This window comes from Rhamphochromis sp. 'chilingali' (genome assembly GCF_963969265.1).
Source record: "Rhamphochromis sp. 'chilingali' genome assembly, chromosome: 18".
Taxonomy (NCBI): domain Eukaryota; kingdom Metazoa; phylum Chordata; class Actinopteri; order Cichliformes; family Cichlidae; genus Rhamphochromis; species Rhamphochromis sp. 'chilingali'.
In genome coordinates this window covers 2249355-2277294 of record NC_137945.1, presented here as the reverse complement: position 1 = coordinate 2277294, position 27940 = coordinate 2249355, and the positions used below count along the sequence as shown (strand labels likewise).

Below are 27940 nucleotides of genomic sequence, written 5' to 3'. Positions count from 1 at the left end.
GGCGGAGCAAAGTGTGTGCGCAGGAGAGGAGCCGAGCAGAGAGAGCTGCTTTGTCATGAAACGGGAGTAAAGTAGTGAACTTAGAGGAGAGAAACAAACTAAAGTATCGATCATAAACCACTACCAACGTCCTGATCGATATCTGCTTCGATCTGCCCACCCTTGTCTCCTGGATCGTAGCTGCGATCAGCGTGAACCACGTGGGTCTCTGCTCCCTGATCTGTTTCCTGTGTTTGGAAAGAGTTGCAGCTTCATCGCGGAGTTTCTCTCGGTTTGTGGGCTCATCTAAAGGTAAGCACCGAGCTAACTTTACTGTGAGTTCAGTTCATGTTGAGTTTAGCTCCTGAATGAGGTCTTCTGCTGCTCTCCTCGGTGTCTGTTCACAGTTTATTGTGAACACGTTGAGAGAAGAGTGAGAGAGTGTTTGGAGAAAAACACCAACTAATCATTAGCTCAGCATGCTGGGAGAAGTTGGAGCAGAAAAGTCTTTTCATTGTCCCTGCAGCTGTTTTTCTGCCTGCACCAAACCTCTACAGCCTCGTTTCTATTTGAAGTGATAACAGGAAGTCAGAGCGATCTGCTGCAGTATCAGGGTCACTATAACTTTATTGTCCAGCTGCTGTGATGAACACATGAGAGGAAGTGAACTCCTACAAAGTCTCATTTCAATGAGTGTGGCTGCTGTAAAGTGATGCACAGGAAGATGTTAACAAAAACTAATGAAACAGACGAAAGTAAACAGTGTTCATATTTGAAAGCACAGAGAATAAAAATATATTGTGGTGGTTAATGTGCAGCTCTTTTTGATTTGGGAGAAGAAGAATGTTTTTAATCATGTTGTGGATTGAATGTTGGACATTATTTATTTTTGTCCACCTGTGGTTTATGATGGAGACTCTGATTCTCGTCTACCTGCTTTACCAAACCATGATTTGTTTATGTAGCACTTTGAAAACAACATGTTGCTTTGTGGGAGTAAGAGTCACGATTGTCATGTACCTGTCATGTATGGAGAGAACCCATGGAGGGTGGAGAGACTGTGATCACGTTTTGTTGGTAGAATCCGCAGCAGGAGCTGTTCAGCTGTGAATGGTTGGTGCAGTGGGGTCTTTAGGTCTGTGGTTGGTTCACCGTCTGATTGTTTTCCAGACAGAAGCAGAGTCATTAGCTGAAAACAGGTTTTGGAGTTTAGCCTCACTAAAGCTGAACTTTGCAGCTGTCTCTGTCCCCACTCTGAAACACTTCCTGCCATGAAGTTCTGATGAAGCACCAAACTGCAGTTACTCAGTCAGTGGAGGTTCAGTAGTGCAGTTTCTCACCACTGTTGTTAACTGGAGGCTGACTATGGCGTTATTTTTGTGCCACTATTCTGAGCGCACGTAAAAAAAAAAAAAGTTTGCTGGTGCAAGTTTTGCATTTTGAGGAGAAATTTATTTTGAGTGAAGAAAAGCTGAATTTGAGTGAACAAAATTCATTCCTGCGTGCATTTTATTTTGCCATTATTTTTTCTAGGCATTGAAGCCATTAAACTAAACCAAAATGGTGGTAATATTAATTTTATCCGGGAAACAAAGAGAAGCATTTTGGATATTCCGCTTTAAGAGTCTGCACCCCACAGGTCTGAGTTTTTCTGAACTGAGCCTTTTTTATTTTTTGTTTTTATTCTAATTTTATTAGTTACATTATTCTCGCATGGGTAATGCGAGATGGCATGTTTATGGGTAATGTTTATTTAATTAATTTTATTCATTTTTTCAGCCAAAGAAGGAGTAGGATTCTCGACAGCTCATCTTAAGTCTACATTTTAGAGATTTTACATTTTAGAGACATAAATTAGGACCTTTTAACAAATCTGTTCCCGTGTGACGATGTCCTCTTGTTTTTTAATTCAACTGCTGGACCAACCTCCTTTTATTATTAAATACTGCCCTTTTGTCCCTTTTTTGTATATATTCATAGTATTCTTCTTATGTATTTCACACGTGTTATTTTGAGACAGGTGGGGATAATGTCTCCTCCCCCCTGTCATCATCATTAATGATCTAGTCCAGTATTTACTTAAGCGTGACTTAACCCAGAGCTTTCCAAAGTGTGGGGCCCGCCCCCAATTAACCAATACCTACCTGTTATATGTCAGTTGATCTATCTATGAAGTTTCGATTGGTTTGATTGATTTAAGCAATTTTCTACAATGTTTTACTATGACCTTGATGAAGGCCACAAGCCGAAACGCGTTGGTCAATTATTAAAGTTGTTCATCTTCCCTTAAGTGTTGCTGGAGTTCTTGCATTGTGGACTCCCAGGTATTTAAACCCTCGTGGGGGTTGTACCCTGAAAGGGTCATCGACCCACTGTTGACCATTGATTTATCAAAAGAGCAAATGTGTGTGTCATTATCAGCAGGTCCTGAGTGAAACTATTGTGAGACCCTGTTTCACTCTATCATGTGGCTCGGTGCTTCCTCCATGTAAAGTTTGGCTACAATGGGACACACTGGGGAGCTCACAGCACATCCATGTTTGTGTCTGTAGAAACCCTCGTTGTATTTAAAATATGTGGTGGTAAGGCAGAGGTCTAACAGTGTGCAGACCTGATCAGGGTGAAGCTGGTTCTGGTTTTAAGGAGCTGTCTTGATGTAGTTGTTTCCTGACAGTCTCCACTGCCTCGGTTGGGGGTGTACAAGTGAAAAGTGAGACCACATCAAAGGACACTCTGGTTTTATCTGGATCAAGTGTAAGTTTGTGGACCTTGTTGGTGAAGTCAGCAGAGTTTTTGATGTGATGGGGTGTGTTCCCCACAAGGGGAGCTAGGATGGTGATGAGGTGCTTGGAAATGTTGTAGGTGGCTCAGTTTATGCTGCTACCAATGAGCCTCAGTGGGACTCCTTCTTTGTATGTCTATGGAAGTTCATATATACAGGGTGCAGCATCCCCTGGGTAAAGGTGGTGGTATGCAGGGAGCTCAGTGGCTTTTTCAAGTTCTTGTTGCAGCTGATGACTTTCTTTTTGCTTCTGGGGTTTCACCTTGAAGCTTCATAGGTATTGTTGTCACTGAGTGTAGTAATGTTTATTTGCTCTGCTTCTTCTTGTCAGGGATAAAATACATATCTATACTTTTGTGTCCCAGCTGAGTAACAGGAGGAGAAGAGTCTGGTGGAGCAGCAGAGGAACAGTTTCAGCCATTTGGACTCAGCTCAGCCACTACAGAAGAAACGATGACTTCAACACAGGAGGTGAGAAAAATATCTCAGTTACATCTATGGCTGTGCAACATGATGAAATGTATATCGAATGACGATATCTGTCTTTTATATTATGGGCTATCATTTGTTTCGTGGTGTTGCAATATACACCGTTTACAGCAATATTTATTTTTTTGTCTTTTATCACCTATGCAAGAATCACATGAAAGAGTACGGAGAGAGTTTACGGATGAGAAGCAAAAAAGAGCCGTCAAAATAAACCTTAGACTCAAACATGCTTTCCCCCGCAAGCGGCCATCTAATAAATACTCACAAAGAAGATGGCGGCCATTACAACTTGTGTCTAAAAATGTATAGCTTCATGCATCATCAAAACACTCGACTCCAGCTGCAGTGTCTTCAGCTGGGCGACATGTGTGAAATTCAGAGAATTTACAGAAAATGGATCATTTTGTGATCTACAGGGTGGGTCATTTATATGGATACACCATAATGACATGGGAATGGTTGGTGATATTAAAGTCTTTTGACATTGCCAGCCAAAAGATGAAACCTCTAGCTCTGCATTTAGTTGCTTCAATGCCTAGATGACCTTTGTGGACAATATTGGTGTATTCTTTGTGCAGGGATTGGGGAATATTAAATTCCATTCTTTTCTGAATTTTATAATATAAAAATTTAATATAAAGACTTTGGACTTTACTTTCCCCAATTTTTGCTTTAAGTTATTTTGTTATTTACATAATAATGTAAATAACCTAATAATTATCCTTATTGCTGTTTTAGAGGAGCGGTGCTTCAAAGGATAGCTGCAGATTTCTGTCAGAATCTGCAGATTATACAGTACAAGTAAAATGTTCACGTTGTCTTCCCAACAGTTTCACTGACATCTACACTGGATGGCCAGGAAGCCTTCGCGATGTCTTCTCAGGTGCTTCTTCGGCACTGATAATTGGCGTCTGTCTTGTGCCATCATGGTTATATATATATGTATTTCCGCTGCACGTCACACACCCTATGTTTCGATCAAAACACTCTGCTTCATTTCACTTTCTGTCTGCAGAATTACCACAGCAACTCAAACTGCAGAAAATGTTAAAGTGAAAAAAAAAATCAATCTGGGTCATTTTGTCCCCAGTTATGTTTTCTTTTCCACAATCAAAAGAAAAATGGCAGAGTTTTTTCTTCAGCACTTGTATTTTGTCAGACCGTTATTTGTCTTCCAGTCCCATGAGCACCTTCTGGAAGAACTCAAATGTGTAGCGAAGTGGCTTTGGGTAACTCGGATTGAGCCAGTAAATTAGCCCAGGCAAAAGTGCACACCTGCTCGCCAACATCTTCAAGGGAGTCATCAGGCTGTGCTCCTTTGTGGATTATTTTATAAACACCAAAAATCCATCCTCTCGAGCTCTTCAGCTTCCATCATGTTGAAATCCTAAAAAGGACAGAAATATTTTAAATCCGTTGTATTTTGGTCATCGCATCATCTGTCTATTCACTCCATTTTAGATAAATGGTCCAAACTACCCTGATTACACAGATCCCTGAATGAGACTGAGGAGAACAGACCAAAGAAAAGTGTGGATTTAAGACTATCACCAAATAAAGACCAAGAAAAAGAGAAATGAAACATGGAGAGAGGGCAGAAGGAGTATGCAGCGGTGCACACCGTTAAGGCCGGTTCACACGGTCGAGAGAGTTCCAGACCGCACACGTATCGAATGACAAAAACAAAACTAAGAAATGGACACTTGTGGGTGCCCCTACCATCTGTGGGGTATGGCCACACAACGCTAACGAAACACCCTATGAGCACATTTTTCTTGCGAACATTCCCCGGGCAAACAGGAAGTCTCAACCCCTCTTGAGATAAAATGTGACTTTGGAGTAAATAACCAAGTTGGCCAAGGAGGAGGCATTTCCAATAGTTGTGTGAGTTGTAACGGAAAGGACGACAAAAACAATAAAATGGCTGTAAGATGAAGGGTTGGAGTCCAGCAGCAGCTGGATGCTACCTGCTACACAACAGGTGGTGAATATTTTCCCCTTTACACTGACTGAAGAGTTGATTTACACCTCACTCAGATGGATCGGTGCCAAATTTATAATATTAATAATAATAATAATATTATTATTAATATTATTGTTAATAATAATAATAACAATATTAATAATATTATTATTAATATTCTGCTGTACAGGGTTATTTTCTTTAGTTTAGCATAAAACAATGTAAGTGAATGGAAATAAAATCCTAGTAGTTCCCTTGCACTTTATTGTTGTAAGCTAATTTAAAGAAAACTGATTGCTGCCAGATCAGGAGAATGCCTGGGCTTGTTTAGAAAATAAATTTTTCAACTTACAAAACTCTGGGAATTATGACAGTCAAAATTTTACTGAGGGGTGGAATATCCCTTTAAAAATAAACGTACCATGTACTCTTAGATGAGATTTTGAGGGTTCTCATTCAGGTATATAATCAAAGCTTTAAGGATGCATTCACGTTTCGATTCGCGAACTCTAAACAAAACAACACATGCATGGCAATTACTTTTTTGATGTTTGTAGAGACCCCCACAGAACTTAAAGTCAATTTTTATTGTTGTTTAACCAATTCATAATTGTTCCTAAGTAATTTTAAACATGCTTTTCCCCATAAAGATGAATTTCTAATCCTCATTTCACAACTTGCAGGGAGAAACAATCAGAATCAGAATCAGAATACTTTATTGATCCCTGGGGGAAATTATTTTTTGTTACAGTGCTCCATTTTAAACCAACATTAAGACAAGACAGACAATACACTAACTAAGAATAGTACAATATATACATACATACATAAGTCACTCATAAATAAATAGTTGGAAAAGAAACATGTGTAGCTGTAGCAGCAAACAGTGTGTTAAGTGGATGCGTTGTACAGGGAGCCACAGGCAGGAAAGATTTCCTGTGTCGTTCAGTGGTGCTTTTCAGTAATCTCAGTCTCTCACTGAACGAGCTCCTGTGACTGACCAACATGTCATGGAGTGGGTGGGAGGTGTTATCCAACATTGTCTTTATCTTGGACAGCATCCGCCTCTCCGACACCACCTTGAGGGAGTCCAGCTCCATCCCCACAACATTGCTGGCCTTACGGATCAGTTTATTAAGTCTGTTGGCATCTGCGACCCTCAGCCTGCTCCCCCAGCATGCAACAGCATAGAGGATGGCACTGGCCACAACAGACTCATAGAAATTCCTGAGCATTTTCTGGCAGATGTTGAAGGACCTCAGTCGCCTCAAAAAATAGAGACGACTCTGGCCCTTCCTGTAAAGTGCTGTGGTGTTTTTAGCCCAGTCCAGTTTATTGTCAATGTGTACTCCAAGGTATTTATAGTCCTCCACAATGTCAACACTGACCCCCTGGATTGAAACAGGGGTCAAGTGTTTCCTGGTCTTCCTGAAGTCCACGATCAGTTCCTTGGTCTTTGCCACGTTGAGCTGCAGATGATTCTGCTCACACCACGTGACAAAGGAGTCGACCACAGCCCGGTACTCTGTCTCATCATCCCTGCTGATGCATCCAACCACCGCAGAGTCATCAGAAAACTTCTGAAGATGGAGGTCTCTGTGCAGTGGCTGAAGTCTGTGGTGTAGAGGGTGAAGAGGAAGGGGGAGAGGACAGTCCCCTGTGGTGCCCCTGTGTTGCTGATCACCTTGTCAGACACACACTGTGGGAGACGTACATATTGTGGTCTTCCTGTCAGATAATCAACAATCCAGGACACCAGAGAAGCATCCACCTGCATCGCTGCTAACTTATCACCCAGGAGGGTCGGCCTGATGGTGTTGAAAGCACTGGAAAAGTAAAAAAAACATGACCCTCACAGTGCTCGCCGGCTGGTCCAGATGGGTGTACACGATTGAGCAGGTAGATGAGGGCGTCCTCAGTTCCGAGACGAGGCTGATAAGCGAACTGAAGGGGATCCAGATGTGGTCTTACTATGGGTCGCAGCTGGTCCAGGATGAGCCTTTCCAGGGTCTTCATGATGTGGGAGGTCAGTGCCACGGGCCTGTAATCCTGGGGGCCACTGGGACGAGGCGTCTTTGGTACAGGGACGAGGCATGATGTCTTCCACATCACCGGGACCCTCTGCAGACTCAGACTCAGCATAAACAGTTTATGAAAGACTCCACACAGCTGGGGGGCACAGGTCTTGAGGACAAGGGGACTCACTCCGTCTGGTCCAGCAGACTTGCCTGAGTGAAGTCTCCGCATTTGCATCTCAACCTGGTATTGAGTGAAGGTGATGGGTGGAGGAGGGGTGTCAGGACTCTCACAGGAGGCAACATGTGAAGAGAGAGGCTGGCACAGTGGTGTGGCTCTGGATTCCAGGCTGACTGCAGGTGAGGTTGTGGGGGTGGGAGCAGACACTGTGGTGTCGAATCTATTGAAAAACAGATTCAACTCGTCGGCTCTATTCTCACCTCCCTCAGCTCCCCTGCTGTTGGTTGGCCTGAATCCAGTGATGGTCTTCATGCCCCTCCACACCTCTCTCATGCTGTTCTGCTGGAGTTTCCACTCCAGCTTCCTCCTGTAATTGTCCTTAGCCTCTCTGATCTTGTCCTTTAGTAACACCTGGATCTTCCTCACCTCCTCTTTGTTGCCCCCTCTGAAAGTCCTCTTCTTGTTGTTGAGGAGGGCTTTGATGTCCTTAGTCACCCACGGCTTGTTATTTGGGTAACAATGAACAGTCTGAGCTGGAACAATGGAGTCGGTGCAGAAAGTTATGTAGTCTGTGATACACTCAGTAAGCCCATTGATGTCCTCGGCGTGAGGCTCACAGAGTGTTTCCCAGTCGGTCACCTCAAAACAGCCCTGTAGTTCTGCTAAGGCCACCTCTGACCACCTCCTGACAGTCCTGGTGGTCACAGGTTCCCTCCTCACAATTGGCACATAGCGGGGGGTGAGGTGAATCAGGTTATGATCTGACCTACCAAGTGGGGGGAGGGAGGAGGAGCTGTATGCATCCTTGACGTTAGCATACAGTAAGTCTAAAATTTTCTCTCCCCTGGTGGGACAGTCCACATATTGTTTGAATGTTGGTGTATTGTCCAGTGATACATGGTTGAAGTCACCCGAGATCACAATAAAGGCACTCGGGTGCTGAGTCTGTAACCGAGCTATGGCAGAGTGGATAGTGTCACATGCAGCTGTGGGGTTAGCAGAGGGGGGAACATAAACAGCCACCAAGATGACGTGAGAGAATTCCCTGGGTAAATAATACGGCCTGAGTCCAACAGCACACAGTTCAGTGTCGGGGCAACAAATCCTTTCTTTTATTGTTATGTTGGCAGGGTTACACCACCGGTTGTTAACTAGAACAGCAAGCCCACCTCCTTTCCGCTTACCGCTAGCGATGCTGTCCCTGTCCGCCCGAACAGTGTGGAAGCCTTCCACGGAAGCATTCTCATCGGGAATGTCCTGGTGCAGCCATGATTCGGTGAAACACATCAGGCTACACTCTCGGTATTCCCTCTGACTCCGTACCAGTGCTGAGAGCTCATCGATTTTAATTGCCAACGATCGCACATTACCCATCATGATAGACGGCAGACACGGTTTAAACCTCCTCCTCGCTTCGAGCCTCCGCTGTCTCACCGTCACCTTTTTTCTTCTCTTCTGTCCTTGACCTCTGCATCCCCGATGTGTTTTCCTCCAAATTTCAGCTGGTACTTCTGCGGGCCTGGCCAGCGAGCCGGCCGGCATCAGGGCGATCAGCTGATCTCTGGAGTAAACAGTCCGTGAGTGTAGGAGATGTGCCGCGGTCCTTGATAAAAGTAAGAGTTCCACGGCCACCAGAAGAACAAAAACTCTCTCAATCCACATGATTGAGTAAGAGATAGAAAACGGAGGAAAATACAAGTCAGAAAAAAAAAGAATACGTAAGAAAAAAGAGCTAAACTAAGAGAAAAGCAGGAGCGACTGTAACAGGCTGCACGCTGGTTGGCGCATGCGCACTAGCTGTCACAGTAATGTAACATAGCCTGCTAGTTGAAAATCTAGATGTATGGTTTTTAACTGGATGCACAGCAGACACCTACTTTCACAAATGTCTGCTTTTCCAAAATATACTAAAGGGAAAAGCAGCTTTTATTCCAATATTTTAAGTGACAGTGTGCAGTTTTCTGCCATTGGGAGTCCAGTTACACTGATTCCGATACATTGGGTCGTGGAATACGCTGCTTTAGCGTGGTGTACCACCCGAAAGTAGGAAGAAAAGTGTAGTTGCATAGGAGTGTTGTTCAGAAGGAATCAAAAATATTTCAATAGATATTAATGACAAAAACTACACACTGTCATATTTATATGAGGTATGCGGGCTACCACCACATTTGCAGTATTTATACCAAGTTTGAGTGAAAAAAATAATCGACTGTGTCACTGAGTTGTGGCAAAATGTGCTATTTGGAGTTCTAATGAAATTTTAAACACAGATTGGGGAATATTCAGATGTGCAGTAACGTTGAATATGCAAACAAATGTTTCCAATGCTAGCAAAATGCTAAAACCTACAGAACACATATGGCCCATATATTTACCGGAAAATATAAAGCCTATATTTTTATCAGAAAAATATACCCCATATATTATCACAAAGTACTAGTTAAATTATATTCTATTAAAAATACGAAGAAATTACCATAACTCCAACGGATGAATCGCGATTAATCCCTCTTTCCAGACACGTGGCCAAAGCACACTGTGGCATAGATGAAGAAGGTCAATGCGTATGCGCGAAGATTTTTTTTCATTCTCTGCTCATGCTCATAAAGGATGTGGAAAGGGCTCTTTGGATTTAATTAAATGTGTTCAATGAATTGGAAATATCACTATTATTTAACATTAAAACGGTTTACAATTGATTAAATCAAATGTAAAAATATTAATTACACCCACAAGATTAACAATTTTAAGTATATTGAACATAAAACCATACATACAGAATCTACATTCACACAGAAAAGCCACAGAAATTACAAGAAAATACAGCAAACATTTAAATAACAATAAAAGCAGTTGAAGAGTTTCTGCAGTGATCAATATTTCTTCAACAGTAGAATTTTCAGAGTTTGTAGGGGTGCTTGAAAGCCTTGAAAATCCTTGGATTTTAATAGTCCTTTCAAGGTGTAAAAAGTGCTTGAACTTTAGATGTGGTGCTTAAAATGGGTTGAAATTGGAACTGCATTTCATTCACCACAAATAACTATCTGATTGAATATTTTTCTTAACAGAGAAATAAAATGAGTCGCAAAGTCTAGAAACAAAATTTCTGCTCCTGATCTGCCTTGCACCTCTCCATGTCTGGAACAAAGATTTGCACCTTTTCACAATGGGGAAGTTTACGTGAGTCCTAGAAAATAATTTTCGACTATGTGTATGTAACACATGCAAGTTTTTTGCATCGCATGCTCCCATGGACATATGATATGGAGAAGGAGCTTTTAGCCATGGTATTCGCCTGCACAAAATTTAAAGATTCTGTCTATGGAAAGGCGACAATTGTCAAAGCAATTGACCACCAACCCCTGGTGACCGTAATGAAAAAAGCCCATCCATGTCACCCCTGCCTGGCTCCAGGGGATGTTACTCCGACTACAGAGTTATGACATCCGCCTAGTCTACAAAAAAGGAAAGCACATGTATCTTGCTGACACCCTTTTCTAGAGCTCCACTCGCTCCGTTGTCACAAAGCCGAGTTGAACACACTGATTATGAAGTGATGACAGTGAGTGATGTGCTACAAGCCCTCAGCACAGTCATCCAGCGAGGATAGCCCATCAGAGACAGCCAAGTCAAGCCCGCTCTAGCCCCTTTTTTCCATACAGGGATGAGCTCAGCGTGGAGGATTTCCCAATCCCTGCACAAAGAATACACCAATATTGTCCACAAAGTACATCTAGGCATTGAAGCAACTAAATGCAGAGCTAAAGGTTTCATCTTTTGGCTGGCAATGTCAAAAGACATCACGGAAGAGCTGCACTCTTGCACAGTGTGCAGCAGCACTAATGCGCATCAGAAGACAGAACCTCTACAGACCTCCCGAAATTTTCACCTGGCATGGAAAACAATACCAGGTCCATGTAGATTCCTGTTCAAGATGGATTGAGATCAACCTTCTCGGTCACTCAACCACAGCAGCGGTGCACCACACATGCTCATTACTGACAATGGCAGACAGTACACAAGTCAGCAGTTCAACGAGTTTGCGAAGCAACTGGACTTCACTCATTCGACCAGAGTTTCCACAGTCAAATGGTCTTGCTGAGAGAGCAGTACATAGTGAGAAACAACTCATGGAGAAATCACAGAGAAATTGGACTGACTTTTTCTTGACTTCTTAAACCTTAGAAACATTCCCTGCAACACTAGTCTCCCCTGACAAACGTCTCATGTCTCATCAGACACGCGCAGGGATTACTGTGTGCAGCAAGCTTTTAGAGCTCGTCACAAAGGATCTCAGGGCAGATCAGTGACCGACTTTGTGTCAAAAGTCTCACACTAAAATGTCATGGGACAGGTCCAGCTGCACACTACAGCCATTGCAAGAAGGACAAGTGGTCTGAATGCAGACAGAAAAAGGCTCTGACAAGCTAGGAACTGTAGGAAGGAAGAGCAACGAGCCACGATCCTACATCATCCAGATCGACAGAAGAACCTACAGGAGGAATCGCTGCCACATCCTCCCAATGGCAGATCCGCCGCCGCCATAGCTCCATGACTATGACCCTGAGTGCCAGGACACCAACCATTCTGGATAGTTCTACACTCGCACTGCAAGCACCACACACGCTCAAATGAAGACTCACAGAGCGCATCATCTCCCAAGCCTGTGCAAATACCCGACCAAGAGATTGTAAACCAGGCGTCATACATTACATGTGCAGGTCACATCTGCAGACCTAACCCAAGATAAACACAATGGCATCACATGTATGTATAATCAGTCTAAAGTCAATATGTTGAGAAATTAAGTTGACTGGGTGTTTGCATTTCTAATGATTGGTGCTGTACTGAGGTATGGGGTTTGTCCAACCATAAACACTGTTAGGTTAAAATTCACTTTAAAAAAATAACGTCTAGAAAGACTGAAAGCTAAATGGAAAGGATGTAGATCATTTGGTTAAATTATCATTTTACATCATTTGTCTGTTATGAGCCACCGTACCTGTGTGGGCTAATCCAATTGGAACAGTATGTGGGGGTTACATGCATGCAATACACATACATGTGGTTATTGACTTATACCACCTCACAAGACAACCACAGTGCCGTTTTCTTGTTTTGTGGGGTTGGGGTGTTTTTGTTTTTTTCAATGTGACATGAATATCTCAACATGTTGATTTGTTCACATTTGCACATCTTCATTTTTAACTGAGTTCATACACTATATACATACAAGACGACCTTTTCCCTTTGCAGTGTTTTTGTGTGGTGCGTTTTTGTAAGTTTTAACAAAAAGGGAACAAAAGCGTTTAAGTCAACCAAGGATGATTTCTTTTAATTTTCACATGGTCTTACCAGGGTTGATGTGACGTGAAACATACATTGTTATTTTTATGTTTAGTGTTGTGCTGAAAGGGCTTCAAAATGGACCTTAAAAGTGCTTAAAGAGGTGATGGGAGCCTCGCTTCTGTCAGTCTGCCCCAGGGCAGCCGTGGCTACAAGTGTAGCTGCCTCCACCAGTGTGTGAATGTGAGAGTGAATGAATAGTGGCATTGTAAAGCGCTTTGAGAGCCCCGAAAAGTGCTATATAAATGCAATCCATTATTATTATTATTATTATTATTATTATTATTATTAGTGTTTAAATTTTACTCTAAAAAAGGCGTATGAACCCTGCATTTTAAGTACAACTCTCATTGTAGCATCTGATTATAATGTGATACTATCACCAACACACCTACAATGTTTTTGTTAACATCTTTGATTCAACTAATGGAGGGAGTTGGAAAGTTCAGTTTGTTCCACGACTGCATTTTACTCACTGCCTGTTTGTATCTCTGTCACCTCAGGACCAACATGGAGCAAGAAGTCAGGACTCTCAGGAGGCTGATGAACTTCAAAGACAGAAAAGAGAAAAGAAATACACCTGTGAGGAGTGTGGGAAGGATTTTAGCCGTTCTGGCAACTTAAAAACACACCAATTCGTCCACAGTGGACTTAAACCGTACATCTGTGATCGTTGTGGTAAAGCTTTTAATCACAGAAGCCACTTACGACGTCATCAAGTTATTCACTCTGGAATGAAAGCGTACAGCTGTGAGTTGTGTGGTAAAGCTTTTGCTGACAATGGAAGTTTACAGAGTCATCTATTTACCCACTCTGGAGTTAAACCATACAGCTGTGATCAGTGTGGTAAAGCTTTTGCTCATAGTAGAAGCTTAAAGAGTCATCTAGTTACCCACTCTGGAATTAAGGCATACAGTTGTGATCAGTGTGGTAAAGCTTTTGCTTGCAGTAAGTACTTACAAAGGCATCTAGTTACCCACTCTGGAATTAAGGCGTACAGCTGCGACATTTGTGGAAAAACCTTCCGCTGGCCACTCAGCCGTAATATTCACCGACGCATCCACACCAAAAAAGATTTTTGCTTCTGTGATCAGTGTGGCAAAACCTTTGTGGCATACAAATATTTACAGCAGCACATGTTTAGCCACACTGAGGAGAGACCTCATAAATGTGACCTGTGTGAGAAGACCTTTAAAGAGCCACGTTCCCTGAGACAACATCAACACATTCACACCAGAAAGAAACTCTACAAGTGCACTTACTGTGAGGTATGTATTTTTCTTTGTACAGTCACACTTATTTTGAAGTATTTTGTGAATTGATTTTAATTTCAAAGCTAAATGAGACATGAAAACCTCATGTACAGAATATTCAGTCAAATCTGAGACAAATCTCCTGAAATTATCCTGATGTTGGAAAAAACGTAAAGTTTTAAGTTTCTCACCTTTCTGTCTAACATTCACACTCCAATGGATGCATCGGAGAGCAGCTTGAGAGTTAATATCTTGTGACCAATGTTGTTTTCCACTACACATTACAGAATACATGCCCCAAAAAGTAGTTTGTAACGTATTCCATTACATTACTCATTTAGAGTAATGTAACGTAACTTAAATGTGCTGTGGGCCATCATCTCACTGGAGGGCCACTTCAGTGTTCAAGCAGTACAAAAAAGCAATTAAAAACACCAACAAATATTTCCAGAAAATGTGGAGGGCTTTTTTAAAAATTCAAATATTGTATTCATCACCACCCGCATTCTCCTTGACCTTATAGCAGCTTTTGATACTATCTTTCACCGTATCCTTCGTCATAGATTAGCATCTACTGCCACCGTAGTAGATCATATCATATCATCATCATATCTTTGTTTTGAGACCAGAACTGGTTTGGCGCAGTGGGCTGCACAGCTGCTCTGGCAAGGGTTCGAGTACTACATGAGACAGATGCTTCACATCTTCCCTGCTTGCATGTAATCTGCTTTCTTGACACTCTTCAGTGTAGTCTTTCAAATAAAGCAGTTTTCAGCAGAGTTCAGCTTCTACACAGTGTTTTCAGATTCCACTACACGGCATTCACACTGCATTTTCGCAGGAAATGCAACTTTTTCTAGTTCAGTTTTGAGATCCCTTCCCAGATGCCTTAACGTTGACTCACACCCTGGGCCATCTGACCTCAGGAAATCACATGATGGGGTGGGGCTAGGTTTCACAATGAGCTCGCCCGAAATCCTGGCTGATTGTGACCCACACCCGTTTTCACACTGTACTCATGATTAGGTAGAAGATCATCAGGGGGTCCTTTTATCTCTGTTTGGGGGGAAACTCCCACGGGGTTTAAATCTGGGACTCTCCACCATTTGACCTTAGAACTGAAGAAGCTTCTCGGATGAGAGGTGAAACGTCTTCAAGCAACCTAAAGAAGTCCGGACGCTTTTCTTTCCAAGCTCCTTAGACAACAGGATTTTGAACTTTATCGTGACAGGTTTATGTGGAAAATAAACAAGCTGACGGCGGAGTCGCACAATGGTTTCACTAACGGTGGTTTTCCTAACGAAAGTATGCATAAAAACATTCATTTGTCCATCCATAGTGTGGTTATTTTAATCTCATACAACCTGGACATCACAATTTCGATTGTTTACACCAAAATTTAAAAAAACATTTGCTCTACAAAGGCCTGATATCAACTTAAAGTACACTATACTGCCACTTTTCTATCACATGTCCTGTTATGTGGATGTCATTTTTCTCAGAAACAAAAGTCAGATAAAAGAAATAATTAGGTAATTCTTTGTTTTTACATTCTTTAGGTCCCAAACAGCACAAATAGCAAAGAGAAATTGAAAATGTATGCCATGAAAGAGTGTCTTAGGAGGTTAAATAAAAGAGCAAGAGAGAACTTCAAGAGATTGATATAGCCTCTAGAGCGACCATCAAATCGATTAAAAAATATTGCCGTGAACAGCTGGTTTTGCATACAATATGAAACGATAGATGTTTTAATATCATCATAACTTACACTGTGTTTGTGTCTTTGTTTAGAAGCAGAGCGACACAGATGGATCCAGTTCTCAACCCTGTCGTCGCTGTGGTGGTGGGAAAGCGTTTCATTGTGACCTTTGTGGAAAAACTTTCAATCATCCAGATAGCCTAAAACTACATCAACGTAGACACACTGGAGACAACATGAATTACTGCAAAGAGTGTGGGAGAGGCTTCCCCACATCAAGTGAATTAAAAAAACATTATCTTTATCACAGTGGCGTTAAAAAGCACGTCTGTGACCAGTGTGGTTCATCTTTCTTCACTGCAAATCAGCTTAAAGACCATAAAAGAGTCCACACAGGAGAGAAACCATATAAGTGCAGACACTGTGACAAAAGCTTCTCAAGTTCAGGCCATCGTAATGTTCATGAAGATGCACACATTGAAGGGAATTTCAGCTGTGACCAGTGTGACAAGAGCTTCAAGAATCTCAGTTCATACTCCGCACACAAACGATCCCACGCTGTAAATAAACTGTTTCACTGTTACAAATGTGCCAAAACGTTCACTTCATTATCTGCTCTGTGCAAACATCAGCGTGATCATGCATGACTGAAATCACTGGATCACAATGAATCTGACGAGACAGAAAGATCCTCTTCTGGTTTCAGGGTCAGAGTTAAAAACCTTGAGATCAGGCTCCACAGAGTTCAGGTGGAGTCTCCTGTAAAAAAGTGTGTCAGCTGATGTCACACTTGGATCTGATGAGGTACCCCTGATTTGGACCTGCAGTGAATAATCCTGGATGTTAAACTAAGGAAGTTGCAAGTATAGATGTGCACATCAAGTGTTTTCTTTTTTCTTTGAGAGATTTTCATTCTGTAAAAGAAACTTTAATGTTGAAAATGTTTGTCCTATAGAAAATAAGAGAGGAGAGTTGTTGATTCTTGTTTAACTCTTATCTGAATAGCACTTACCTGAGTGCCTTGCCACCTGTTAGCCTACTTCCTAGGCCTTATTCCTTGAAGAAAATACTTCTCTGAAGAAGCACTTATACCTGAGTTAAGTCATTGTTTAATCACTCACCTTCACACGTTCTTTATTGTCAGATGTCTGCATATTGCTGATTAAACCTACTAAACATTTTAAACATCTTAAATTTAGAAGTTGGAATTATGGATATATAGATCAACTTAATTTTTCTTTGATAAATGTTGATGCTCTTTTTTTTAAAACCCACCTTGTTTTATTGTAATTTTATGTGTTATCTTTTTAAACTTTAATCTTAAATCCCTTTCTCCCAAAACCGCAAATAATTTCACACTAGTTGCTCTTACAGCACCCAATACAAACTTAATTGTCAACCAGCTTTGAAACAAAAGCTGCTTTGACTTAATGTCCACAAAAAAGAATCTCAAGCTAAACTGGCAATGGGCTGTACTTCCATGTAGTACCAGTTTGTACCAGGAGATTGAGCAGTGAGTGTAATCTTTATTTAATCAGGCAAAGAACACATTCTTATTCACAGTGGCAGCAAAGAATTGTTAAGGTTAGCTGATGTGCAGCACATATCAGGACCATTGAAACGATCACAAAGACTACTTTTACTTAATTCAAATTCTATCAAACCTCTGCTTTTGGGTCCTCCTTTCACTTTAGTGTATTTACTGTATTCTTTAAATCCACGTGTAGTTTAGTGAATGCATTTTGAGCTGCGTGTTTTGCAGCTGTTTTCTTGTTGGGTTTGTATTGTGAAACAGTGATACTGTTAAAGCATTAGTTATATTTGATTAACTCCGTGTAAAGTTTCTTTTATAAAACAGTTTGATGTGAAAAATAAAGATATTGGTCTGACAACAAGTAGTTTGGGCCATGATTTCATGTTCAGATCAACTGTTGGTACAGGTGGAGGTTTATCAGAGGAGGAGAAGGAGGCTAGAGGGCAAGATCAAAGTAGCACGGAGGGAGGTTAGCCAACTAACGGAGTTGCAGAAAGGTGCGGCAAAGAAGGTGCATAAGAAATACAGCAAGCTGTCCATACCTGAGGCCTTGGAAACTGCCAAGCAAAGACTCACAGCCTTGGCCAGCCGCTTGAGGAGGTACACCAGAGAGATAGAAGGCAGGAGAATAAACCAGCTGTTCTCCACAGAACCAGCAAAGGTGTACTCTCAGTGGCAAGGGAACAATAAGAGAACAGCACCACCAAGGCTGGAGACGGAGCAATACTGGAAGAGCATATGGGTGAAGGATGCAACCCATAACGGCAATGCTCAGTGGCTAGTGGATCTGAGGGCAGACCACAGCGACCTCCCTGAACAGGGTCCAGTAACCATCACAGTGGCAGATATCCAAGAAAGGGTCTCCAGTATGAAGAGTTGGACAGCACCAGGGCCCGACATGGTTCACGCCTACTGGCTAAAGAAGCTGACTGCACTCCACGAGCGTCTGGCAGCACAAATGAACCAGCTGCTAGTTAACGAGAGACACCCGGAATGGCTAACCGAAGGTCGGACGGTCCTGATCCCCAAGGACCCCAAGAAGGGACATCCAACTACCGACCAATAACCTGCCTCAGTACCACATGGAAGCTCCTGTCAGGCATCATATCGGCTAAGATGAACAGGCACATGGGTCAATACATGAGTGGGGCACAGAAAGGAATTGGCAAGAATACCAGAGGCGCAAAACACCAGCTACTGGTAGACAGAACAATCAGCCGAGACTGCAAGACCAGACTGACCAACCTGTGCACTGCCTGGATTGATTACAAGAAGGCCTATGACTCAATGCCACACAGCTGGATACTGGAATGCCTAGAATTAATAATAATAAATTCCTGTCCAAAACCAAAAGACTGCAGAGTTTTAAATATGAACGTATGTCCAACTGAGTCAAATGCTTTGTAAAAATCCAAGAACAGGATGTACCCTCTCTCTTGGATTAATTCACTGTATTCAAGGAGATCCAAAACCAGCCTAATATTGTTATGAATTAGTCTTCCTTTCAAAAAACCTGATTGTGTTTCACTGATAATGTTTGAGATGCCTTTCTTTAGTCTCTCAGCCCTTTGCCAGACAGGAGAAGCCAAACACCAGCTAACTCAAACAAAGAAAATGTATGAATATAACAGAACTTTGACCTTGCAGTGTTAATATGGGTTAATATTTATATGCACGCCACATAAACATTTGAAGGTGTGATGGAAAAATAAATTCATTTAATAAAGAAACAATATTGAACAATAATATATTAATGACTGCAATGTAAACTAAAGTGAATCAACTGGTGGTGAGGTGTGGAGCTTACCATGTGTGCCTTGCCATCACACATGTAAATTGTCAATAAAAAAAATCAATAACACTGCTTTTGAATATCGACTCGGTATCATAAAACAAAATATTGTGATTTTCGAGCGATATTTTTCTTACATCCCTAGTTATGAGGAATGATTCTGTAACTGGTTAAATCTCTGTCATGAAGAATTAAGACGCTTCTGAAAATGGCAATTTTATTTATATCACACATTTTATTACATGTTAACTAAATATTCTTAACACAGAAGATAGACATAAAAACCTGTTTAGGTTTACAACAGCTTAAGGCAGTGAAAACAGCAAACAGAACTAAACTAAACCTAACAACACCACCAATGGAAAAAGGTCTGGAGTCTGTTTTTAATGTATGCAAAGATGTAACTGATCTCAAGTCAGCAGGTGACAGGACCACAGTAACAGAAGGTATCTTTGGATTGTACCACAATTAAAATAGAGGACTGAAGGCTCTGCCTCCCATTCTACTTTTAAATACTCTAGGAACAACAAGTAGGCCTGCAGTGTGAGAGCGAAGTGCTCTAATAGGGTGATATGGTACTACAAGGTCATTAAGATAAGATGGGGCCTGATTATTTAAGACCTTGTGTGTGAGGAGCAGGATTTTGAATTCAATTCTGGATTTAACAGGAAGCCAAAACAGGAGAAATCTGCTCTCTCTTTCTAGTCCCTGTCAGGACTCTTGCTGCAGCATTTTGGATCAGCTGAAGGCTTTTCAGGGAGTTTTTCGTTTTCAAGCTGAGTCCTGGGATGACTTTTTAAGTAATGATATAACTATTTACAGCTTGAATGCCTGTGATACATAGACAATTAAGAGATCAGTGAGACATTTCTTTGATTATAGTACTATTATTATTACTACTACTAAATACTACTGTTTCCAAGTGGAGGAACAATGATCATGTAATAAGGATAACATTTTTAGAATTAAAATTCAAATAAACATTAAAGGAAAAATTAAGAGAAACCTGAAGTATAACAGATGAGGGATTTCAGCAGAAATTACAGCAGCTTTCACATCAAACTTCTCAAATGCAACAGAACTGTCTGTCTCTTCAGATTATTTATTTTTTTGCCTGTCCCATTTGGTTCTTTAGCCATCAGAATTGTTGTCTGAAGACCAACAAGGAGACCCGATGGATTTACTTTGCCAAATGGATCATCATGGCCTTGCCGTATTGGTCCATTTGATCAACCTTTGTTGTTATTATTTATTTTATTTTCAGTTGTTACAGACATGGCTGAGGGATAGGAAAGGGAGAAAGAAAGATGAAGGAAAAGAAAAACAGAAGGGAAGAGGGGCAGTGAGAAAGGAAACTTAAAAAGAGAAAGAAGAGAAAAAAAATCTCCTGGATCACCTGAAGGCATCAGTCACCGGCAGGGAGTGTGGTGAGGGGAGATGGGCCTTGGTGGGCCTGGGAGTTCCCAGAGAGGTGGAGTCTAAGACCCGACCTGACATATAGACACAGACAAACAGACACAAACATGCATTCCCACCCTCATGCACACATATACTCAGCACTCACCCAAAGTAGGGATAGACATACATGGACACTGAACACACAATCACACTCCCCAAACAAACTCTATACCCCGGGTCCAGGTTCCCTTGCCCCTGGAGGGGGAAACGGTACCCAGACCCAGGAGATGTTACCCTTTCCCCCGGGGTGGAGGCAAGCAGACCGCCCCAGGCTCCACAGCAGCAGGGAGGCCCCGCATCCCAGATCCCAATCAGACGGCCAACACCTCCTCCCAGCCCCCCGCCCCGATGGCCAGCAGAGAACAGGGGTGTGTGAAGACCCCAAACGTCCCTCCTCTCACTCATGTGTAGTGTTGCTGCGTGTTGTTCTAAGGTGCATTTAAAAAAACGGGAGAGCATGGTGCTGCTGCCAGAGAGCAGCAGGTGTTAGCACGGCCTCTCCCGAGAACCCTCAATGTCTACATGGATTTAAAATTGAGAGGTGGGCACCGGCGCCAGAGGTGGCGTTGAACACACAGACCGTCCACTGGACGCCGTTAACGTGCCCACCCTCAAGGCCCTATATGTATGTGTTATGAGAGTGTGAGTAATGTGGATGTCTAAGCTGTGAGATAAAATTGAGGCACAGGTGGCCAGAAGGGGACAGGGGGTGGGGGGGATGCCTCCCCTGTCCCCTGGTGACACACCCGCACCCCAAAGCCCTACTTGTGTGGGTGTGTTGGGAGCGGGAAGAGGGAGGCAGCCGGGGATGGGGAGGAAAAGAAGGGAGGAGCAAGATGCCCCTCCCTGGGGCCAGCTCCCCCCTGGGGCCCCAGGGGGGAGCTGGCCCCAGGGAGCTGGCCCCAGGGAGGGGCCAGCTCCCCCACCCTAACATTCAATCATCTCCAAGACTGCACAAGACAGTAGACACCCAGGTTAAGTTTATTCTCACCTCTCCCCCACCTGCAGAGTGGACTCCTGCAAGGATGGCACAAGCTCCCCGTCAGTTGAAGGGTTCATTATGATCCAATGATAGGAATGATTTCAGCCATTGTCATGATGATGTTTGCACAGAGCAGATAATGAACATAATTGCACATTGGTAACAGTGAAACAGTAGATTTGGGGGGGAAAAGCAAAAAAAAAAACGCAGTTAAAATGAAATGTAAAAAATAATGTTTCTATGCACATCTGCAGTTTAGAAACATGTCAGTTTGGTAATATAAAATAAAATGTATTCCTATAACTTTTATATCCTAAGAGAACAAAGATTAAAATGTAACAGGGATAACATTTTAGAATATTAAAATCCCTCAAAGGAAAAAAAACTTGATGTACACATCTATACTTGCAGCTTCCTATATGTAACATCCAGGATTATTCACTGCAGGTCCAGAAAGCAGAGCTAGCTCATCAGATCCAAGTGTGACATCAGCTGCACTCTCTACAGGAGACTCCAGCTGAACTCTGTGGAGCCTGATCTCAAGGTTTTTAAGTCTGACCCTGAAACCAGAAGAGGATCTTTCTGCCTCTGCAGATTCATTGTGATCCAGTGATCACTGTCCTGCATGATCACGTCGATGGTTGCGTAGAGCAGATAATGAAGTGAATGTTTTTGCACATTGGTAACAGTGAAAAAGTTTGTTAACAGCGTGGGATCGTTTGTGTCTGGAGTATGAACTGAGATTCTTGAAGCTTTTGTCACACTGGTCACAGCTGTAGCTCCCTTCAATGTGTGTAAGTTCATGATTGTTACGACTCCCTGAGTACGAGAAACTTTTGTCACAGTGTCTGCACTTGTATGGTTTCTCTCCTGTGTGGACTCGTTTATGCACTTTAAGATGATCTGCAGTGGTGAAGGATGACCCACACTGGTCACACACGTGCTTTTTAACCCCACTGTGATAGATTTCATGTTCTTTTAATGCACTTGGTGTGGGGAAGCCTCTCCCACATTCTTTGCAGTAGTTCATTTTGTCTCCAGTGTGTCTACGTTGATGTAGCTTTAGGTTCTTTTCATTATTGAAAGTTTTTCCACAAAGGTCACAACGCAACGCTTTCCCACCACCACAGTGGCGACACGGTTGAGAACTGGATCCATCTGTGTCGCTCTGCTTCTAAACAAAGACACGACGACAGTGTAAGTCAGGGAATTGCTTCAACATTTTTATCCAAAGCATCATCCAAAGGAGATGTTGCAACACAAACCTGAGACTCTGTGGAGAAAAAAAAAGAAAGAAATCTGCTTCTACTTTTGACTACTTCTCTTTCTATACCTCCATGTGGTGTTGTCTGAGTGGTGATACCTATTGCTCAGGACAAAACTGTAGCAGCTTCCTGCACCCTAATGGTGTCATAAATAAAACTGACTGTGATGATGCTGAAGCGGGCAAAGCGACCAGTGAGGAGGGTATACTGGTGGCATCTGCCATCTGTTGTCTTTACCATAGCAGGTAGCAGACTGAAGTTAGATGTTAATGAGTAATTACTGCAGGTTGAACAGGTCATGGATGGAACATTAAGGTTCACAAGACATCACACATGGAGGACTGGGCGAGTTGCTGACTTTACAGAGCAGCAGGAAAACCAGCTGAACCGAGCAGAGAGTCCAGAGTGTGGAGAACTAAGCTGAGCAATGAAATAAGAGCTGAAACTCACGCAGCGCTGCCTTCACATGCAGGAGAATTGCCAACATACTAACAACTGAATGAGCAGAGTTGTTCCGAACAGTCAGCTGAAAATGACAAGATAGAAATATAAATACAAACCTCACAGTAACTGCACTTGTAGAGTTTCTTTCTGCTGTGGATCTGTTCGTGTCTTCTCAGGGAATTTGGCTCTTTAAAAGCCTTCTCACACAGGTCACATTTATAAGGTCTCTCCTCAGTGTGGGTAAGCATGTGCTGCTGTAATTCATAGTATGTCACAAACGGTTTCAAACACTGATCGCAGCAGTAAACATCTTGCCTGGTGTGGATGCGTAGGTGAGTATTTCGGTATGTTAGATGAGTGAAAGTTTTCCCACAAATGTCGCAGCTGTACGCCTTAGTTTCAGAGTGGGTAACTTGATGACGCCGTAAGTTGCCTCTGACAGTAAAAGCTTTGCCACACTGATCACAGCTGTACGCTTTAACTCCAGTGTGGGTGACTTGGTGTTTTTTTAAGTTTGCAGGCTGTCTAAAAGACTTTCCACACAAGTCACAGATGAATGGTTTCTCCCCAGTGTGGATGAACAGATGATGTTTTAGCTCAGACTTCAGAGTAAAATTCTTCCCACACTCATCACAGCTGTATTTCTTCTCTCCCTTTCTTCTGTGAGGTTTGTCGGCCTCCTGAGAGCGCTGACGTCTCGCTCCATGTTGGTCCTGCAGTGACAGAGATACAAACAGAGGCAGTGAGTGAAATGCAGTCGTGGAACAAACTGAAACTGCGTCTGTAATCAAAATGACAATGAGGAAATTGTTTTGCTCATTGGGAAAAAAATATACCATCTGAAAAAATTATAAGTGCAGCTGATTATATTTTATTTCAGTGTCCTGATAAAATATGATCTTTGTGCTTTCTTGTAACTCCTGTGGTTTTTATTTGTGAATGTAGCTTCTGTATGTGTGGAGGAGCCCAGGATGGAAAAGATAAAGCTGCTGTTAACAACCAGCTGTGCACAGTTTCAATAACAGTGTAACAGATGTTTTTCTCACCATCTGTGTTGAGCTCATTGTTTCCTCTGTAGTGGCTGAGCTGAGTCCAAATGGCTGAAAATGTTCCTCCGTCAGATTCTCCTCCTGCTGATCAGCTGGGACACAAAAGAATATTTTTATGTATTTGATCTCTGACAAAAAGAAGCAGAGCAAACACAAACCAGAGAAAGCAACATTTAGAAGATTCATTTGTTCCAGCAGCTGCAGGATGGTTTCTACAGGCTGAGGAACAACAGTCACTGCAGGAATCAACATCTGCACATTGATTTTCTGTTAGAGGAACAAAGTGAATGCAGACACACAGACAGGCTCTCTCCAAACCCTCAGAACAAAAGCTGTCCAGCTTTGTGTGTCTGTCAAAATGCTTTTTACAAATCCTGCTGGAATCAGTGTTGTTACAGCTGCAGTCAAAGCAAGATGGAAACAATGAAGAAGGAAAGTTCAAATCTACTCAGACTAAATGTCAGACTTGATCCCTGCAAGCAGGCACAAACTAAAACTCTCTTTTGTGAAAACCAGTGTTGGTCAAATTACTTGAAAAAGTAATCAGTAACTAATTAATGATTACTTCCCACCAAAAGTAATCCCGTTACTTTACTGATTACTTATTTTTTGTCAGTAATTAGTTATTTAGTTACTTTTTAAAAACATGATTTACACCCTGAATAGGTGATAAAGCGACAGCGAGTCCATCATATATAATGTCATCAAGTGGAAAAGTCTCTTTTTAAAATTTGTTTTATTAATTTTAATCTTTTAACTTTATGCATTGAGCAAAATTTAATTATATGCAACATTCACTGACTGGAAGAAATTTGTTTAACATTTAAAATAACTTGAAAAAAAGTTATCGGATTACAGTAACACATTACTTGTAACTGCCCATCTCTGGTGAAGACACTGAAGCAGTGGACTGATGCAACTGTCTGTAAAGGCTGCTGATATTCGCCCTACTTACTCCCTCATTCCTGCATGCTGCCTTCCACAATGTCTGTATAAACAACTCTCACCCATGTCAATTTATAACTTTTCTTATTTTATTTTATCGCTCACTGCCTCTCATGTGTTCATCCACAGCAGCTGGACAATAAAGTTATTGTGACCCTGATACTGCAGCAGATCGCTCTGACTTCCTGTTATCACTTAAATAGAAATGAGGCTGTAGAGGTTTGGTGCAGGCAGAAAAACAGCTGCAGGGACAATGAAAAGACTTTTCTGCTCCAACTTCTCCCAGCATGCTGAGCTAATGATTAGTTGGTGTTTTTCTCCAAACACTCTCTCACTCTTCTCTCAACGTGTTCACAATAAACTGTGAACAGACACCGAGGAGAGCAGCAGAAGACCTCATTCAGGAGCTAAACTCAACATGAACTGAACTCACAGTAAAGTTAGCTCGGTGCTTACCTTTAGATGAGCCCACAAACCGAGAGAAACTCCGCGATGAAGCTGCAACTCTTTCCAAACACAGGAAACAGATCAGGGAGCAGAGACCCACGTGGTTCACGCTGATCGCAGCTACGATCCAGGAGACAAGGGTGGGCAGATCGAAGCAGATATCGATCAGGACGTTGGTAGTGGTTTATGATCGATACTTTAGTTTGTTTCTCTCCTCTAAGTTCACTACTTTACTCCCGTTTCATGACAAAGCAGCTCTCTCTGCTCGACTCCTCTCCTGCGCACACACTTTGCTCCGCCCCCTTCTTCCTGATCTGCTTTGATTCGTCCGGTGCGATCACGTGACTCGGCTGCCCTGAAGAAAATACATTTTGGCTGCAGAGAGTGAGAAAGAGGAGCAGCATGTGGAGATATTTCACAGCTGTGTGTGTGAAGAAAAGTTTCTGCTGTGGCAACACCACCAGTTTATAAAGACACAAAGAAGAGCAGCAAAAGAAAGTCAGTGAGGAGGGAAATCCTTCAGACACACCCCCGCACAGAGGTCAGAGGTCACTGACAGAGTCCTTTCTGAAAGGCACAGAACATCCAGGTCGCTCATTTAGTGCTGAGAGTAAAGTTTCATTTCAAAGTGTTGGTCGTCATCATTGTTGTTACTTGAGCAGATTGATTATTTATAAACTAAATGCAGACATTAAAAATAACACATTCGTCCCACTGAAGTGTTACATTAATTATTTTATTGGAGGCATGAATTCTCAGCAGGGCTGGGATCATACCATCATGTGACTGAAGGAAGCGGGGCAGATGTTCTGTAATGTTACAGGCCAGAACACAGAGAGACGGGGAAAAGTGAAGAAACAAGCGAAAACATAAAATGTGCATCTGACTGCATCTCAGTGATATTGGAGACGTCAAAGCTGAGTGAAAAATTTATCAAAGTAGGAGTTGGAACTTTCAGCCATTTTCCACTGTGGAGGACAAAAGGTTTCAAACTTGTCCAGGTCTTAAAGCTCATGTGTGTTGCAGTAGATGTATAAAAATATGGCTTTTTTGAAAATAAAAGAATAAAATTGCTTCCTTGAAAAAGACTAAATTTACAGTTCAGTGTTGAATATTACATCAAACAAACTGTGTTTTGAATAGCAGAGAGTCATGTGAATGTGCGCTTGAAGGCTGTGACGGAGGTGTGGTCCCTGACTCAGCTGCAGGGGAGGAGTGGTGCAGTGACGGGTGGGGGCGGTGCCGGGAAGGCAGGTGAGGACAGAGCTGGTGGCATTTGAACTAATGACAACCTCTTTCCCCTTTAGTGAAGCGAGAGACCAGAGAGAAGAGAAGAGCAAAAGCTGAGACGTACAGGACAAGTGAACACGCTTTATGTGTATGCACATATTGTATCTTACAGGCTTTCGTAATGGAGCTGCAGAGTCTGAAGGAGGGCCCCGTGAAGAAGTGACAGACGAAGAGCTGCGTTAAGATCCCTGCATTTAAAAAAGGCTTCTGTCAACTTGATGCCAGGGACGTTGAAGAAATGAGAGCTATTGCCCACCTGAGAATTCAAGTCAAGCAAGTAATCAGTAGTTTATCATTTACCGATTACTTCCTCAAAATGCTACATACCACAATGCCAATCAGATTACTTCTTCCACGTGAGGGTGAACGTGTAACGATGCTGGATAAGTTAAGGTTTGCTGCATTTTGGTAAATATGTGCCCAAGTGTGGCTGTGAAACCAGGGCGAAATGAAACTTGCTCTTGTTAAATATTCTTAAAACTGCTGTGTTGTATGCAGTGGCCGTCCTAGCCTGTTTGGTGCCCTGGGCGAACACTCCCTTTGTCTAAGGTTTATTTCTGGGATTTCGCACAACCCAGGATTCAAATCATGAATACATAATGGGCTTGGATTTACAACATTATAAATGAAATGTGCTCTACTTGGAAGCAGCCGGACCCCCTCCCCTTTCGATGTGTTGTGTGTGAGACTTTAAGAATCAAACTGTAAATTACAAATTGTTTTTGATCCCTTTACCCCTGGTAATAAAGTGTATATTTGCTTTCTTACTCTTCTTATATTTATTGTTTGTTTTCCGGCACTGCTGTAACTGAAACCTCGTCGTCCCGTATATACTGGACTGTAGCAGAGATGACCGAGGGCTCTCGCGCTCACTTTATAGAACTTTGAAAACCCATCGGTGCAAATTATAAGTTTGTATCATGATGTCTGGTGTTTTTGTGTCTGTTGGTTTGTTTTTATTTTGTTTTATTTTGCAAGTTGGTTATTAGATGCCGCTCCAGCCAGCCAGAGAATCGTCGTCGCCCTG

At 42.3% G+C, this 27940-nt stretch overlaps 2 protein-coding genes across 6 annotated transcripts in view; one reads left to right on the top strand and one right to left on the bottom strand.

Annotated features, from left to right (window-relative positions):
• LOC308385575 (uncharacterized protein) lies at positions 1-16354 on the top strand (the record flags this gene model as incomplete). 2 transcript variants are annotated; one of them, XM_080864581.1, is made up of 4 exons in its annotated part: positions 1-291; positions 3127-3232; positions 13259-14023; positions 15800-16354. In XM_080864581.1, exons 2-4 carry the CDS (start codon positions 3215-3217, stop codon positions 16352-16354), a joined length of 1338 nt encoding a protein of 445 aa, XP_080720707.1. In that variant the 5' UTR covers positions 1-291; positions 3127-3214. The 2 variants fall into 2 exon arrangements, with proteins under 2 accessions (XP_080720707.1, XP_080720708.1); XM_080864582.1 differs by lacking the exons at positions 1-291; positions 3127-3232 and adding an exon at positions 3324-4133.
• Positions 16224-27940, bottom strand: part of LOC308385572 (uncharacterized protein) — a 39419-nt gene continuing 27702 nt past the window's right edge. Inside the window, exons 1-4 of one of the 4 annotated variants that reach the window (XM_080864575.1) lie at positions 25633-25941; positions 24229-24323; positions 23299-23895; positions 16224-22644 (exon numbers count right to left, since the gene is read on the bottom strand). In XM_080864575.1, coding sequence (XP_080720701.1) covers positions 22087-22644; positions 23299-23895; positions 24229-24246 — 1173 coding nt within the window. In that variant the 5' untranslated portion in view covers positions 24247-24323; positions 25633-25941 and the 3' untranslated portion in view covers positions 16224-22086. Of the gene's footprint in view, positions 22648-23298; positions 23896-24228; positions 24327-25632; positions 25942-27940 lie in introns of those variants that run through there. The other 3 variants (XM_080864574.1, XM_080864572.1, XM_080864573.1) reach the window with 3 other exon arrangements.